This window comes from Hemiscyllium ocellatum, chromosome 30 (assembly GCF_020745735.1).
Source record: "Hemiscyllium ocellatum isolate sHemOce1 chromosome 30, sHemOce1.pat.X.cur, whole genome shotgun sequence".
NCBI lineage: Eukaryota > Metazoa > Chordata > Chondrichthyes > Orectolobiformes > Hemiscylliidae > Hemiscyllium > Hemiscyllium ocellatum.
Window position 1 is genome coordinate 40,656,409 of NC_083430.1, and position 17,289 is coordinate 40,673,697.

At 43.1% G+C, this 17,289-nt stretch overlaps 1 protein-coding gene across 3 annotated transcripts; it reads right to left on the reverse strand.

The window, feature by feature from the left end:
• Positions 1–393: 393 nt before the first annotated feature.
• LOC132830088 (CD276 antigen-like) lies at positions 394–12,146 on the reverse strand. 3 transcript variants are annotated; one of them, XM_060847563.1, is made up of 6 exons: positions 12,038–12,142; positions 8,838–9,019; positions 8,647–8,729; positions 5,457–5,810; positions 2,765–3,052; positions 394–1,117 (listed from the first exon to the last, which is right to left on the reverse strand). In XM_060847563.1, exons 3-6 carry the CDS (start codon positions 8,705–8,707, stop codon positions 963–965), a joined length of 858 nt encoding a protein of 285 aa, XP_060703546.1. In that variant the 5' UTR covers positions 8,708–8,729; positions 8,838–9,019; positions 12,038–12,142; the 3' UTR covers positions 394–962. The 3 variants fall into 3 exon arrangements, 2 of the variants coding, with proteins under 2 accessions (XP_060703546.1, XP_060703545.1); XM_060847562.1 differs by lacking the exon at positions 8,838–9,019 and having other exon boundaries at positions 12,038–12,146; XR_009646320.1 differs by lacking the exons at positions 394–1,117; positions 8,838–9,019 and adding an exon at positions 8,465–8,538 and having other exon boundaries at positions 2,532–3,052; positions 12,038–12,146.
• Positions 12,147–17,289: the final 5,143 nt, after the last annotated feature.

The following is a 17,289-nucleotide window of genomic DNA, read 5'->3' on the forward strand; positions in this document are numbered from 1 at the left end:
ACCCCTTGACTTGTCATCAGATTTAAACTCAATGTAGGAGCAAATTACTGCAGATGCCGGAATCTGTACTGAAAACAAGAAATGCTGGAGAGCACAGTAGGTCAGGCAGCATCCATGGAGAGAAAGCAAGCTAACTTTTCGAATCTAGATGAAGAGTCATCTGTTCAGGTTTAAACTGTTCTGAACAGAAGGCAAAGCCATGCCAGACAGACAGCTTTTAAGGTTAGTGGCAAGCACTTTGGCTTTGACGTAGAGTACAAGGTTTTGGTGACAATGTGCCTGAGGGGGTAGTACTGGTTCAGCATTGTTAATCCAAATGAAAACTGAAATAACTGTGAATCTTGCTAAGCCAAATGGTATTCTGCACCCCCTATTCATTTCAGTAGTCGTACATGTATTGATTAACAATTTTATTGCTGAATTAAATTAAAGTGTCAGGAGGAAAATTGATAACAATATTCAGATTTTAACTCATATTCAGGTAAAATTTCCAAACATTCAGCATCTAGAAATGACTGATCAGTATGTCATAGCTTTTTCGTCACTTGTACACTTATTAAAGGTTTGATCCACAACAAATCATCAAACACTCCTCTTGCTCTCCTTCCCATGCAGGCACAGAGTGCTCTTCCACATACTCGACTGTATCCATCAATACAAGCGTCTCCTTATAACTGCGAGCCTTCAAGGATTAATGAGCATGGCCATATGAGCCGGTACAGATTTGATGGGCCAAACGACTTCTTTCTGTGTTGCAAGAACTTCACAACAGATGGATTCCTTGCAGTCTCTGCATGGAGACCGCTGGTCAATATTACAACTATTCAGACACAGTAACCGGAATGAAACATTCGAAACATGCTCCCCCACATGCAACCAGCAAAACACTGCGCAGATCGACACACACTCCAGCAGAGATCAGTTACAACCACCATCAGCTTATGAGGGGTACTGCAGTGATCTCACAGTGAACTTGGTACAATGACTTTTATGTTGTTTGCTTTAACATATTTATAGAGACATAATGGTACAGCCAGTGAGATTATTATTAATATAAAGCCAACAACATAATTTGTGAGATTTATATAGTGCGGTTTTGACATCGACGTTTCACATTCTAAAAATAGAAATTTAAAAAATGGAAAATGGAGAGTTTTAATAATTGAATATAAGGAATCATATAAATAAGAATATATCATAAATAGAGGCAGGAAGTCACTGTCTAGCAGCACCTCAGGAGAGAGAAACCAAGATAATGTTTTGAGTTTGGTATGATTTCTCTCTGTCCACAGCTGATACCAGGCTTAGTTAAAAATCACACAACACCAGGTTATAGTCCAACAGGTTTATTTGGAAGCATTAGCTTTCGGAGCGCCGCTTCTTCATCAGGTGATTGTGGAGAATAAAATTGTAAGACACAGAATTTATAGCAAAAGTTTACTGTGTGATATAACTGAAATTATATATTGAAAAAAACTCGGATTGTTTGTTAAGTCTCTCATCTTTTAGAATGAACATGCTGTTTTCAGTTCTTTCATATGTAAATCACAAAACTTATTTAACAAGTTACATAACTAGTGTTGTGTGATTTTTAACTTTGTACACGCCAGTCCAACACCGACATCTCCAAATCCTGACTACCAGGCTTGGCTACTTTCTCCAGCACTTTGCTTTTATTTCACATTGAAAGCATCTTCAGTATGTTGCTTTTAATTCCTCTTCATAAAGAGCCTGCACTAATTTTGAATTAGTGGTTAGTTAGCATTAAAATGATGAGATTCATCAAATTATTTAACTACTCCAACTGATATTAAATGTACCACAGAGGCAAATTGCCCTTTCCTTTTTGTTTTGTAGACCAATTTTCCAGAATAATGAATCAATGTGTGTCCATAACATTGGGCTCAATAATAATTATGGTTGATGATGCAAGCAGCTCCAAAACCATATACCTATCTGCTGGGATGCTTCCAGGATGACATGTACTGTGTAAGGATGCTACATGGTTAAATTTGAGAATCTTATGATTGCTATTCAGCTAATATTCATGAATCATTAGACTGTTCACCAAATCTGGCTTATTATTAATTACCAAATATAATATGGGACTAGGAGATAAACATGATAAGGTGACAATGTGGGACATCATACATTTTGATTCTTTGATCTGATATTGGGGGGGGGGGGGGGGGGGGGGGTGTCCTAACCCAATATACATCACAAAAGATATTTTACGTCCTGCTTAAATTCTTCAGTGGCTTCCCAGATCTGTCTATGTGCTCAACATATGCTACATCAGGTGCTAAAAGCTGGAACAGCAGTATCAATATGACAATTGACCTGTGTACCCTGGTGGAAGTGGGTACTGCAGATGCTGGCGATTAGAGTCAAGATTAGAGTTGTGCTGGAAAAGCACAGCAGGTCTGGCAGCATCCGAGGAGCAGGAAAACCGATGTTTCGGGCCAAAGCCCTTCATCATTCCTGATGAAGGGCTTCTGCCCAAAGTTTTGATTTTCCTGCTCCTCGGATGCTGCCTGACCTGCTGTGCTTTTCCAGCACGACTCTAATCTTGACTATGTACCCTCGTGACCAACTCTGCAATCCCACGTTTGTGAAAGAAGGTCTGACGTTTTCGAGACAGATCCTTTTGTAAAAAAACCCACTACTAATGTACACCCAGACAATGATATGCAGAGTGTTATCACAGTCTCCTAACTTCAGGGGAAACAGAAAATTGGTGAGGAAAGAGGAAACAAAATCTAACCTTCAGTTATCAAAGTAAAACTCCTCGAGATGGTTTGATTGACCACAGCATTTCTTAAAACAAAAGTACAGGTTGTATTGCATTTCAGGTTGTTGATGTCCACAACACTTTGGACTGTGCACAAGCCATCAGCGTCTTGCTGGTAGGAAGTGTTGGACAAAAAGGAAACGTCTTTGTTGTCATCGGTATACCAAGAAATATTAGCGTTAGGGTAGCCGCTGGACTCAAACATTAAACTGGTGCCACATGGTCCTTGCTTGATGATTAACCTTGGCTCATTGTAGAATGCTGTAAAATTCAAACAGTCAATTATTTCCTCAGGGCCATTCCAAAAGGCAGTGTACAAACATCATGATGCTATTAATAATGATGTTGCACTGACTCATGCAGAGTGAAAGTTAATGTCATTTCAATCCTGAGCTCACTTTCAAAGCTGTAATAGAATCTGACCACACATGGGTGACTCTGCATACACTGAACCTCAATGGTGAGATAGGGTAAAACCACTACAATGTTACTCATTCAGTGTGTATCATTTCCCCTTATTCTGGCAGGAATCCTGATGGGGTTATTCTGAGCAAGGTCCTGGATGAACTAAGTAAGTCACCTTCACGGTCCCTGGCAGTCAAATCCTCACCCAACTCAAGGACTGTAGATTTGGTTCCTAGATGCAGCAACATTCTTCGTGTGTTGTGTAACAAGCACACAGCTTTTGACTCAGGTGAAAGGTAGGAGAAATGATCATGAAAAACCTTAGGTAGATAAACCATCTTCAGCGGTTCGTACTGCTGCCTCACAGTGCCAGGAATTCAAGTTTGATTCCAGCTGTGTCTAGCTGTGTGGAGTTTGCACATTCTCCCCATGTCAGTCTGGGTTTCTTCCTACAGTTGAAAGATGTGCAAGCTAGGTGGGTTAGTCATGGGAAAAACACAGTAATGGGCCTGAGTGGGATGCTCTTCAGAGAGTTGGTGCAGACTCAGTGGGTCGAATGACTTCTATCTGCACCTTTAGGATTCTACGAGTTGTAGTTCACATTAGCCATGCTTGCATCTGAAATCTCTGCTGAATGTACACAGATGTGGTAACCAAGAGGCATGCTTCCTGTATTGCTGTAACTGAGAGTATGTTTAGATACAAAGTACAGTACAGCACAGGAACAGGCTCTTCGACCCACCAAGCCGACTCTAATTCCCAATCCTTATTTAGACCCACTATTTATTGCCTATACTTGGTTTCTATCCCTCTGCTCACCTCCCATTCATGTGCCTATCAAAATACTCCTCACATGTTGCTAACATGCCTGTTTCCACCATCTCCACTGGCACTGCATTCCAAGCTATGCAGCCTTATCTATGCCTCTCATAACATTGGAGACCTCTGTCAAATTGTCCCTCAGCCTCTGTCTTTCCAGTGAAAACAATCCAAGTTTATCCAACTTCTCCTCATAACAAAAACCGCCCAAACCAGGCGATATCCTGGTAAACCTTTTCTGTGCCTTTTTCAAAGTATCCATGTCTTTCAGGTAGTGTGTGAGTAGCACTGCATGCAATATTCCAAATGTGGCCTAATTAAAGTGTTATGCAGCTGTAACATAACTTGCCAACTTTAGTAATCAATGATTAGCCCAGTCTTAGGAAAATATAAAATAACGGGCCAGAGAGTTATAAAACCTGCTAACAATATTTGATGGGGAGATATTGCTTGATCTGATCTTGAATTATTTTGATAAAAGTAAAAATTGTTGTGAACAACGAGAATCATGCTTTGTATTACTTTTGGAAGTATTCATGGAAACCGCTACAATCCCTCAAATGCTGAACAAATCAATTTCTGAACTTATTTGTTCACTCCCTTCTCTAAAAGAACTTTTAACAGGACCAGGATGAGGATGTGTATTCAGGGTGGGAATCACTTGGTTGCTTATTTGAATGCATTGGAGTAGTTTTAAAATAGTTTAACTAAAGTTCTCTCATTCTCTATACCTCGAGTTTCAATTTTAACATTATTTTATATTATACAAAATGTTTGAATGGACGAGCAATGAACCTGAAATGAACTTTTGTTTGGACAATAAAGCAAGATTGCAAGGGCTCTTATGGTGCAGTGGGAGTGGCCCAATCTCTGAGCCGGGTGGCCTAAGTTCAAGTATCATCGTGAGGTGTGTCAGAACATCCTGAAATAGATTGATTAGAAAATATTGAAGTGAGATTGGATTGCACTACAATGGCCTGTTACTAATTTGTAATTTGTAAACAAGGAGGGTGGTTGGCTGGTGACACAATCTCTAAAGCATAGAAAGTGGCCATTGGGCCCATCAGGTCTGCACTGACCCTCCAAAGAGTATCCAACCCAGACTCTGACCCTCACCCTATCTCTTAACTCTGCATTTCCCATGGCTAATCCAACTAGCCTGCACATCCCTGGTCACTACAGGTAATTTAGCATGGCCAATCCAACTTACCTGCGCATCTTTGGACTGTGGAGGAAACCAGAGTGCCCAGAGGAAACTCAAACAGACACAGAGGAGATGTGCAAACTTTACAACAGACATCGCCTGAGGATGAAAGTGAACCTGGGTCCATGGCACAGTGAGGCAGTAATGCTGAGCACCGAGCTACTGCGCCACCCCTTACATGAAACAGTACTTTCAAGTAAGGTGTGAGAAGAAAAGAAACATGTTATCTCTATTTACCTGCAAGAACAACAGTAACTGTTCCGTTATCACCTTTACGTGCATTGCCAACATAACACAGGTACTCCCCACTGTGCTCTGGGTTTACTCCTTCTATTCTCAGGGAAGCATTTCCATTTTTAAACTCTTCCGGGAATAAACTCGTTTTGCCGGAGTAATGAGGATTCTGCTTGCTCAGCTGGTCTTTCCCATAATAGTAATTATGGACAACCTCCCTGTTCTCATCACGCTGCCAGTTGATAACCACGTTTCCCAAAGGTAACTCTTCAGACACAGTGAAACTGCATTCCAGCACCACAGCTTGGTTAAGGATAGCTACTATGTGCTCTTTAGGCGTTAGGACTTTGAATCTTTCTGTAAATAAAAGAGAGGATGAACAAAATGTTGGCAAATCTGATAGAGAACCGGAAAACACTCAGCAGCATCTGTAATAAAACATTCTGCATTTACAGGAGAGGTATCGTATGGGCCGTAAACCCATGGGCCAAGGTTGGTATTTAAGGACTCCCTTCAGTTACCACTAAGATTTTTATCATGAGCTGTGGAGCTAGCTGAGGTCTCACCTGTTTCGACATGCTGTGCTTAACAAAGCAGTAAACAGCCCTTTCATCTTGCTGACCCTGGCCTCCCAGCTCTGCTATCTGCCAGTCCTCACCACAATTCCTGGATTTATCCAAAGTATCACCCCCTGCAGAGTTCACCAACTCTAACCAACCCCCACTTCAAAACAAACTGCTTGTGCACAAATACAAACAGTACTAATAGAGATTACTCAACCACAGACTTGTAAACTGTTGATGGTCTCCTTCAATTGCATTGGGGGGTTGTGGGGAGCTTTGCTGAATACACAATCACATGTTTAAAAGATAAAACTGACTCTGCTGCTGTCGGGTGGCATGGTGGCACAGTGGTTAGCACTGTGGCCTCACGGCATCAGGGGTTTTGGGTTTGATTCCAGCCTTGGGCAACTGCCTGTGTGGAGTTTGCATGTTCTCCCTGTGTCTGCGTGGGTTTCCTCTGGGTGCTCCAGTTTCTTCCAAAGATGTGCAGGTTAGGTGGATTGCCTGTAATATCCAGGGTTATGCAGGTTAGGTGGGTGAACCAGGGTTCAAAGCTGCCTGTGGGGGAGTGGATCCGGGAGGAATGCTTTTCAGAGGGTCAGTTAAATAGAGACCTGAAAGGATTCCTAGCTTATTTTCTTCAGGAGTCGCCTGAGCTGCTGGCTGACAGCTCTCAGAAGCGGGACTTCCTCTCGATGGGGACTGGCTCAAGTCAATTAATGGGGAATCATGACAAAGATAAATTCAGGAGAAAGTGAGGACTGCAGATGCTGGAGATCAGAGTCGAGAGTGTGGTGCTGGAAAAGCACAGCAGGTCAGGCGGCATCTGAGGAGCAGGAGAGTTGAAGTTTCAAGCATAAGCTCTTCATCAGGAACGTGCTTACGCTCAAAACATCGACTCTCCTGCTCCTCGGATGCCGCCTGGCCCAGCTGTGCTTTTCCAGCACCACACGTTTTGACAAAGATAAACTCAGGTCAATCAGGGTGGAAGGAATAATTGGAAACAATGAATCAGATCAAAAACGACAAATATGCTTTGAGTCAATACTAGAATGAGTTGACTTAAATTTCTAATCTCAGAAAGGATGTTCTAATCCATAAATATTCACGCTTTAGTTCCTACTGTCTGTCAGGTGCAGACCATGGTGCATTGTTGGCCATAAAAAGAGTTTTAATCAATGTTCCCAATAAGTTACAATCCACTACCTGCAGATTGAATTACAGCATGGCTATAGGACAGAAGGTACTGGGGTCTTATGATGCAATGAGTCGAGTCCCTACATCTACATAGATAAGCTATAGAGCTGGGCTGAGAGGTGGCAAATGGAGTTTAATGCAGAAAAGTGTGAGGTGATTCACTTTGGAAGGAATAACAGGAATGCAGAGTACTTGGCTCATGGTTAGATTCTTTGTAGTGTAGATGAGCAGAGAGATCTCAGTGTCCAGGTACATAGATCCCTGAAAGTTGTTTCCCAGGTTGATAGGGTTGTTAAGAAGGCATACAAGTATGTTAGCTGTTATGGGTAAAGGGACTGAGTTTCAGAACCATGAGGTCATGCTGTAGCCATACAAAACTCCGGTGTAGCTGCACTTGAAGTATTGCTTCCAGTTCTGGTCACCGCATTGCAGGAAGGATGCAGAAGCCTTAAAAAGGGTTCAGAGGAGATTTACTGGGATGTTGCCTGGTATGGAGGGAAGGTCTTACGAGGAAAGGCAGAAGGACTTGAGGCTGTTTTCAATAGACAGAAGAAAGTTAAGAGGTGATTTAATTGAGACATATAAGATAATCTGAGGGTTAGATAGGGTGGACAGTGAGAGCCTTTATTCTCAGATGGTGATGGCTAGCACAAGGGACACCGCTTTAAATTGAGGGATGGTAGATATAGGACAGATGTCAGAGGTAGCTTCATTACTCAGAGAGTAGTAGGGGCAATGGAATGGCTTGCCTACAACCGCAGTAGACTCACCAACTTTAAGGGTGTTTAAATGGTCATTGGATAGACATATGGATGAGAATGGAATAGTGTAGGTTAGATGGGTTTCACAGGTCAACACAATATTGAGGGCTGAAGGATCTGTACTGTGCTGTAATGTTCTATGTTCTATCTGAGCCAGAAACTCCAGGACAAACATTTATTTCAAGAATATAGTGCATTCATAAAAGTTCTCTTTGAATATACTGTATTCCTTGTCACAAAAGCAGTTCAGTTCTATATTGTTTCATATCAAGTAAATAACCAAAACATTGGACTTTGTCTCTAGCCGTAAAGCCAAAGACCTCTCTTACACATACAATACTAATATTTATATATATTTGAGGCACTGGGAGGGTCCGATCAACACCGTCTTCAAAACTAGGTAGCTCTGGAAGGGGGTAGTCACAATGTAGTGAAAGGCCTTCTGATACACTAGCAAGAGGAGACGAGTCTTTTGGACAGAGTGACAGACCTCAATCTACAGCATCTGTGACCGGTCCCAGGAGAAACAGGCTGTGAAATAGACCAATGCGCACATCTCTGGGTCTGTAATGCACAAGAGGTGATTTCTCTGGTTGAGTTCATACCAGCTGTGCGTAAACACTGAAAAAAAATCACATCATATTCCTTGAAGTTAAGCTATTGATGACTTACCACTTAATGCCAGTCGTCCCCACAGAACAAAAAAGCTGAATTGAGAGATCTTTCTCAGCATTGTTCACTTTGCTAATAAACCCCTGTGAGAAAGAAATAAAGTATGGGAATACAGAATGGTAATAATTAAATGGGTTGACAAACATTAATCAATAGAAGCTTTTCTAAGAGTTCATTTTACATATGCGAACCTTGAAAATGAATGATTATAGCTCTGGAGGAGGCCATCCAGCCCATCTAGTCTGTGCTAGCTCTCTGCAGAAGCAATGTGCCTGGTGTCGTTCCCTGGCCTTCTCCTCATAGTCCTGCAGATTCTTCCTTTTCCAATCCAATTCCTTCTTGAAAGCTTCGATTGAACTTGTGTTCGCCGCACCTAGGCAAACCATTCATAATCTCTATCACACACTGTGCGGAAACCTTTCTCCTCACCTTTCTGTTTCTTTTTCTGCCAATGATCTTAAATTTATGTCCTCAGATCCTTCCACCACCAGGGACTGTCTCTGCCTGCTTACTCTGTCCAGAGCATTCATGATTTTGAGCACTGCTGTCAAACCTCCTCTCAAATGTCTGGTATCTGAGCAAATAGTTCCAATATTTCCAAACTTCCTACATAACTGAGGGACAACATGGGTGATTAGCCGCCATTTCTGCTAGCTCCAGCAGGATGCCACCAGCAGGTGCATATTCCCTTCCCCTCCCCTCCCTTCCTTCTGTTACCTTCCACACGGAGCATTCCCTCTGGACACCATGATCCACTCTCCTTCACTCACAACAAATCCCCCACAGGCACAAAGCACCTTCTCCTGCAATCACAGAATGTGTACATACCACCGTCCTCAGTATCCAAGGCCCCAATAATACCTTTGAGGTGAAGCAGCACTTTACCCGCACTCCATACAATCTAGTCTACTGCATTCGCTGCTCACAATGTGGTGTCCTCTGCACTGGGGAAATGAAGCGTAGACTGGGTGACCACTTTACAGGCCACCTACGTTCTGTCTATAATAATGACCCTGAGCTTCCAGTTGCCTGCCATTTTAACACCCCACCCTGTTCCCATGCCAACATGTCTGTCCCAGGCTTGCTGCAATTCTCCAGCAAAGCTCAGTGCACGTTGGAAGAACAGAATCCTATTTTCTGCATGGCAACTCTACAGCCTTATGGACTCAATACTGAATTCAATAAGTTTGGGGCTTGAGGCACCTTCTCCCATGTCCTTACCCCACCCCCCACACCCTCCAACACACATCAGGCCTTGTTATCACATGGTCTGCTATTACGCACAACCCATTGTTAGCCACTAATGGACCCCATTAGCAGCTATTCATTCTCCTCAGTTGACCACTTTTCACTTCTTTGTCTGTCCAATTGTCCTTCTCTCTCCTTTTTTCTCCATCTATTGTTTACTCGTCATGCTCTCCTCCCACTCTATCTTATACATGTGGTCATAAAAGCACATCAATACCTCTACTTCCTCAGGAGGCTAAGGAAATTCAGTACATCCATAAAGACACTTACAAATGTTTATAGATGCACCACAGAAAGTATCCTATCCGGATGCATCACGGTGTAGTATGGCAACGGCTTGTCCCAAGACTGAAAGAAACTACAGAGTCGTAAGTACAGCCCAGTCGATCACACAAACCAACTGTCCCATCCGTTGACTTCATCTATACTTCCTGCTGCATTGGGAACACAAGCAACATAATCGAAGACCCCTCCCACTCTGGTTATACACTCTTACAACCATTTCCATTGGATAGCAAATATAAATGTTTGCATGCACATACAAACAGATTCAAGAACAGCTTCTTCCCTGCTGTTTTGAATGAATCTCTTTAATGTTAATCAAAAAGTGTGATGCTAGAAAAGCACAGTAGGTCAGGCAGCATTCGAGGAACAGTAGAGTTGAAGTTTCCGGCCTAAGCCCTTCATCAAGAATGTTCATCACATTCCTGATGAAGGGCTTATGCCCGAAACGTTGATTCTCCTGCTCCTCGGATGCTGCCTGATCTGCTGTGCTTTTCCAGCACCACACTTTTTGACTCTGATCTCCAGCATCTGCAATCCTCAGTTTCTCCTATTCTTTAATGTTAATGTTAATATCTTTCTACACCTTCTCTGCGGCTGTAACAAAGATGAAGGGCTCTGGCCCGAAACGTCGAATTTCCTGTTCCTTGGATGCTGCCTAACCTGCTGTGCTTTAACCAGCAACACATTTTCAGCCGCTGTAACATTGTATCCTGCACTCTGTTCTGTTCCCTAATGCACTTGTATGGTACCACCTGCCTGTAAATCACATTTAGACAACACTTTCCACTGTACCTTGGAACACATGACAGGAATAAATCAAAGATAAAACATTTTGTTACCTACCATCAGTTCTGAAGAAGAGTTACCAGACCAGAAACGTTAACTCTGATTTCTCTCCATAGATGCTGTCAGACCTGCTGAACCTTTTCCAGCAATTTCTGTTTTTGTTTTCAGCATTTACAATCTTCCTACATAACTGAGGGACCTCAACCCCATAACACACTTCTCTTCTCCCTCTCCAATAATATCATTCCTAGAGTGTGATACCCAGAGGTGGGTGTATGCCCCATGTGGAGGCTCTGCCAATGCTGTCTGCAAGTTATAAATCACACATCACTAGGTTATGGTCCAACAGGTTTATTTGGATGTACTAGCTTTCGGAGTGATTCTCCTTCGCCAGGTAGCTGTGGAGCAGGATCATAAGACACATTTATAGTAAAAGATCATGCAACTGAAACAATATATTGAACAAACCTAGACTATTCCCTCTGGGTGCTCCTAAATCCTCCCGCATTCCAAAGATGTGCAGGTTAGGGTGGATTGGCCATGCTAAATTGCCCCATAGTGTCCAGGGATCTGTAGGCTAGGTGGATTAGAAATCTAGGTATATTGAATATATCGTTTCAGTTGCATGCATGACACTGTAATCGTTTGTGCGATTTTAAACTTTGTCCACCTCAGTCCAACACCGACACCTTCACATCATGCCTACAAGTTTGACATGGGCAGACAGCTATTCGGCAAAAGCAGGCATCACAGTCTGGTCTCACTGCCCCCTCGCCTGATGGCCCGAATAGATGCCAGCCAACGTTGAGGGTGAGGGCAAGCGGGAAGTTTTCTACCATTCCAGTCAAAATATCAAACTTGCATCGCGGAAGAAAGCAAACCCGTTCAGAGTCACCGCCCAGCCCAAGTTTTTGTACGGACAGAGGAGAGTGGCTGGACTCCTCACCGCGCTGCCTGGGCTGCCCTGCAACTTTGAACAGCGAGCGGCCTGGACTAAACCTCCAACTGCAATGTGAAGGAAGCACATCCAGACTCTGAAAGGTGAAGGAATTCCCGGGAGCAAAATATTTACCTTGTGCGGCCAGGCTCCTCGGGATCGAACACGTTTTCCCCGGTGGTTGGTGACACCGCCCCCAGCACTTTAGAAGAGTGAGAGTTACACTGAGCCGGGTGCTTTTAAACTTGTCTCTGACGTAAGCACTTCCCTACAAAATGTGCTGTTCCCCTTGACTACAGGATTCATAACAAAACAAAGTGACTAATCACGACTGGACCAGAAGTTGTAATCACGTCAGGCATAAGTAGATTCACCTCTGAAAGTGCAACCCCAGAGGAAATTACACTGAAACTGACGATTCTGCCCTTAGTATTGATAAACTCTCGCCAGAGAGGCGATTTGTCACTCATTCTGCTGTGTACTGTAACTAGAACATTACAGCGCACCACAGGCCCTTTGGCCCTCGATGTTGTGCTGCCCTGTCAAACCAATCTGAAAGGCAGAAGTGAGGACTGCAGATGCTGGAAACCAGAGGTTAGACCAGTGTGGTGCTGGAAAAGCACAGCAGGTCAGGCAGCATCCAGGAGCAGGAAGGGCTTTAGCCCTTTTCCTGCCTGACCTGCTGCGCTTTTCCAGTACCACTCTGATCTAAACCAATCTGAACCCATCTAACCTATACTATTCCATTTTCATCCATATGTCTATCTAATGACCATTTAAATGCCCTTAAAGTTGGTGAGTCTATACTGTTGCAGACAGGTCGTTCCACACCCCTACTACTCTCTGAGTAAACGCTTTCCATTTCTTGTTAGGAATGGATCTGTTTGGCTGTTTCTAAGAAGGCAACCCCTGTATCCCAGGATTCAGCCAAGGGACTGTTTTTCCTACTGGCTGCAATCCCTGTTCGACTCCATTCATAAATATCAGGCCCCATAACTGTACACAGCACTCCCCAGCACAGCCTCACCAATGCTCTACAGGCAGCTAGTTTCTGATGTATAATGATTCCAACAGCGTTCAATTCCCATTCTTCTTATCAGACTTAGGAACAGATCTCTCATATATTAGATTTTATAGAATCTCTGCAGTGTGGGAGCAGGCCATTCAGCCCAATGGATGAACACTGGTTCCCCAAAGAGCATCTCACCCAGACACACTTCCCATCTTATCCCTGTAACCTTTGCATTTTCCATGGCTAAGCCATCTATCCTACACATGCCTGGACACAATGGGTAATTTAGTATGGCTAATTGACCTAGACTGCACATCTCTGGATGGCTGTGGGCAATTTAGTATGGCCAATCCATCTAACCTGCACATCTTTGGACTGTGGGAGGAAATCCATGCAGACACGGGGAGGATATGCAAACTTAGTTGCCTAAGGTGGAATTGGGAACCCTCCAACCACAAGGGATGAACTCAGATTTCTCCAGTTTCCTCATTTCCCCTCCCCCCACCTTGTCTCAGTCGAATCTCTCGAACTCAGCACCGCCTTCCTAACCTGCAATCTTCTTCCTGACCTCTCTGCCCCCACCCCACTCTGGCCTATCACCCTCACCTTGACCTCCTTCTACCTATCACATTTCCATTGCCCCTCCCCCAAGTCCCTCCTCCCTACCTTTTATCTTAGCCTGCCTGGCACCCTCTCCTCATTCCTGATGAAGGGCTTATGCCCGAAACGTCAAATTTCCTGTTCCTTGGATGCTGCCTGACCTGCTGCGCTTTTCCAGCAACACATTTTCAGCTAAGGTGGAATTGAACCTGCGTTCCTGGTGCTGTGAGGCAGCAGCGCTAACCACTGAGCCACCATGCTACCCCAGTTGATCTTTGTCACCAGCTTCTCTGTAGCTGTAACAATATGTTCCATTTTCTGTTCTAGTACCCTGATGAATTTATTTAAGTTATGATTTGTCTGGATAGCATGCAAAGCAATACTTTTCACTATATTTTGGTACATGTGACAAATCAAATATAAAATGAGGCCGCAATGAAAGTCCCACCCTCTCAAAACTGCCCCTCACCGAGGTGTGGTGGCCCTCAGGTTAAACCACCACCAGCAGTGTCTCTCACTTTCTCTCTCTCTCTCTCTCTTTATTACTGAGCAATTCTATAGTCTCCTGAGACTAAGGCAGCTTTATGCATGTAATTGTAAGAAGTTGCCCCTGTTTTTAATATCCAACATCCGAGCAATAAAGGCCAAAGTTTTACTCAACTTCTTAATTACAGGCTGCACTTGCATGCTAACCTTTTGTGTTTCATGCACAAGGGCACCTGGATTCCTCTGTGCTGCAAGGTTTGGATTCTGTCAATATTTAAGCAGTACTGTGTCTTTTGAGTCTTCCTACTAAAGTCAGTTAGTCAGAGGGAAATAACTGGTTGGGCTACTCTTCGGAGGGTCGGTGTGGACTGGTTGGGTTGAAGGGCCTGTTTCCACTTTGTAGGGAATCTAATTTAATCCTCCCACTTGCTTTAGTATCATCGGGCAAAAGAAAGGTAATTGCCATCCTTACCTGGCGTGGACAATATTTGACTCCAGACACACAGAAATGTGGTTGACTCTTAATTGCCCTCTAGGCAATAAATGCTGGCCTAGTCAGTGATGCCATATCCCCTGAAAGAATAAAAAAAGGTTGTGTGGATTAGCCATAGTAAATTAGGGTTATAGTGTAGGGGTGAGTCTGGGCAGGATGCTGTTCAGGGGGTCAGTGTGTGCTGTTTCCAGTTCTATAATCAACAGCTGTCCAGTCTGTTGAAATCTTCCCAGAATTCAATGAATTCTGGAATATCTTGACCACTCTCTCTGTAGCCACTTTCTTTAAGGCCTTTGAAACCTAAGCCAGCATTTATTGCCTAGAAGGAAATTAAGAGTCAACCACATTTCTGCGGGTCTGGAGTCATATGTCGTCCATGCCAGGTCAGTGATGCAGGTATCCTATCCTGTAACTAGTCTGCATTTAGTTCCATCAGTTTGTCAAATACTTTGTCCCTGTTAGAGAGTCTGTTACGAGATCTTTCCTCCCAGTAGCAGCTTGTTTATAGAGTCATAGTCATAGAGTCAACAGCATGGAAACAGATCCTTTGGTCCAACCAGTCTGCGCTGAACATAATCCCAAACTAAACTAGTCCCACCTGCCTGCTCCTGGTCCATATCCCTCCAAACCTTTCCTATTCATATATCCATTCAAATGTCTTTTCAACATTGTAATTGTACCCACATGCGAACCACCCTCTGTGTAATAAAATGTGAAAACTAGTGCAAAATTTCAATTTGAATTATCTGCAAATTCCCTGTTATTAATTTCCCAGTTGCATCCTCCAGGTTCTACACTTACTTTAGCTCCTCTCTTTTTATATACTCATAGAAGCTATTGCTGTTTGTATTTATATTTCTTGCCAATTTACTTTCTTATTAAGGTTCTCCCTCTTTATCAGCATTTTAGTCATCCACTGCTGATAGCCAAAATATTCCAAACATCTGGGCCTACCATGTTTTTTCATTTTGTATACATTAGCTTTTAATTGGATACTCTCCTTGACCTCCTTTTCATCCTTTTATAGATTCCCTCTTTTTGACTGGAATAAATTTTTTTGAACATAATTATACATTTGCTTGCATATTTGCCAATGCTTATCTATTGGCGGTCATGTTGCAGCTGTACAGGACATTGGTTAGGCTGTTTTTGGAAGGATGTTGTGAAACTTGAAAGGGTTCAGAAAAGGTTTACAAGGATGTTGCCAGGGTTGGAGGGCTTGATCTGTAAGGAGAGGCTGAATAGGCTAGGGCTGTTTCCCTGGAGCGTCAAAGGCTGAGGGGTGATCTTATAGAGATTTTTAAAATCACGATAGGCATGAAAAGGGCAAGTAGACAAAGTCCTTTCCTTGGGGTGGGGGAGTACAGAATTAAAAGACATAGGTTTAGGGTGAGAGGGGAAAGATTTATTAGGGACCTCTAAGGGGTAACCTTTTCATGCAAAAGTTAGTGTGTGTATGGAATGAATTGCCAGAGGAAGCAGTGGAGGCTGGTACAATTACAACATTTAAAAGGCATCTGGATGGGTATATGAATAGGAAGGGTTTGGAGGGATAAAGGCTAAGTGCTGGCAAATGGGACTAGATTAGGTTGGGATATCTGGTCAGCATGAATGAGTTGGACCAAAGGGTCTGTTTCCTTGCTGTACATCTGTATAACTTTATTGACATTCTCCTTAATAATTTTTTTCACAGTTGCTTTAGATAACTCTTTCTTCATAACTCTGTAATTGCTCTTATTTAAGTTGAGGACTTTAGTTTGAGACCCAAGTTGCTCTCCCTCAAACTGAATTTGAAATTCAAATGTGTTGTACTTGATAACCCCTGGAGGATTTTTAACTGTAAAATCTTTTATTAATCTTACTACATTTCACATTACTAGATCTAAAACAGCCTCTTCAGAGGTTAGATTGGCAACATATTGTGCTAAGAAGCAATCACTGATGCATTCTAGAAACATGTCTTCCATGACGTATTGACAATTGGATTTGCCATTCAATATGTGGTTAGCACTACTGTCTCACAGCACCAGGGACCTGGATGCAATTCCAGCCTCGGCTGACTGTCTGTGAGGACTTTGCACATTCTCCCCGTGTTTGAATAGATTTCCTCTGGGTGCTCTGGTTTCCTCCCACAGTCCAAAGATGTGCAGGTTAGGTGGATTGGCCATGCTAAAGTGCCCATAGTGTCAAGCGCATTAGTCAGACGGAAATGGGTCTAGGTGGGTTACTCTTCAGAGGGTCAGTGTGGACTTGTTGGGCCGAAGGGCCTGATTCCACATTGTAGGGAATCTAATCACAACCCTAGTCTCAGGGTGGTTCAGATGAAGCCTATCCCAATGAGCCAGCTCACTCTTACACTGTACCAGTGCCCAGGCTCCATGAACTGGAACCCAGCTCTCTCCCACTAAACTTTGAACCATACATTTACCTCTCTATCTGAATTTATACTACACAAATTTGCACATGGGTTTGTTAGTAATCTGAAGACTATTACCTTCATTGTTCTGCTTTTTGACTTAATTAGCCCTGCAATTTCTCAGCAGGTCAGCTTTCCTATGTGGAACACAATGACTGGATCTTTCCCTTCCATTCCAAGCTCCTCTGCAGTCAAGAACAGGTGCACTGAATCTTTGGCACCTGGTACACAACAAAGCCTCTGATTTAAGCTGCAAAAAAAAAACCCAACTCTTCTTTCTCCTATTATTAGGGCATTTCCATTTTTCTACCATCCACTCCACAACTTGTGTTATGAGATGTTTCATTGAATCCCTACAGCTCATTTAGTTCAGCAGGTCT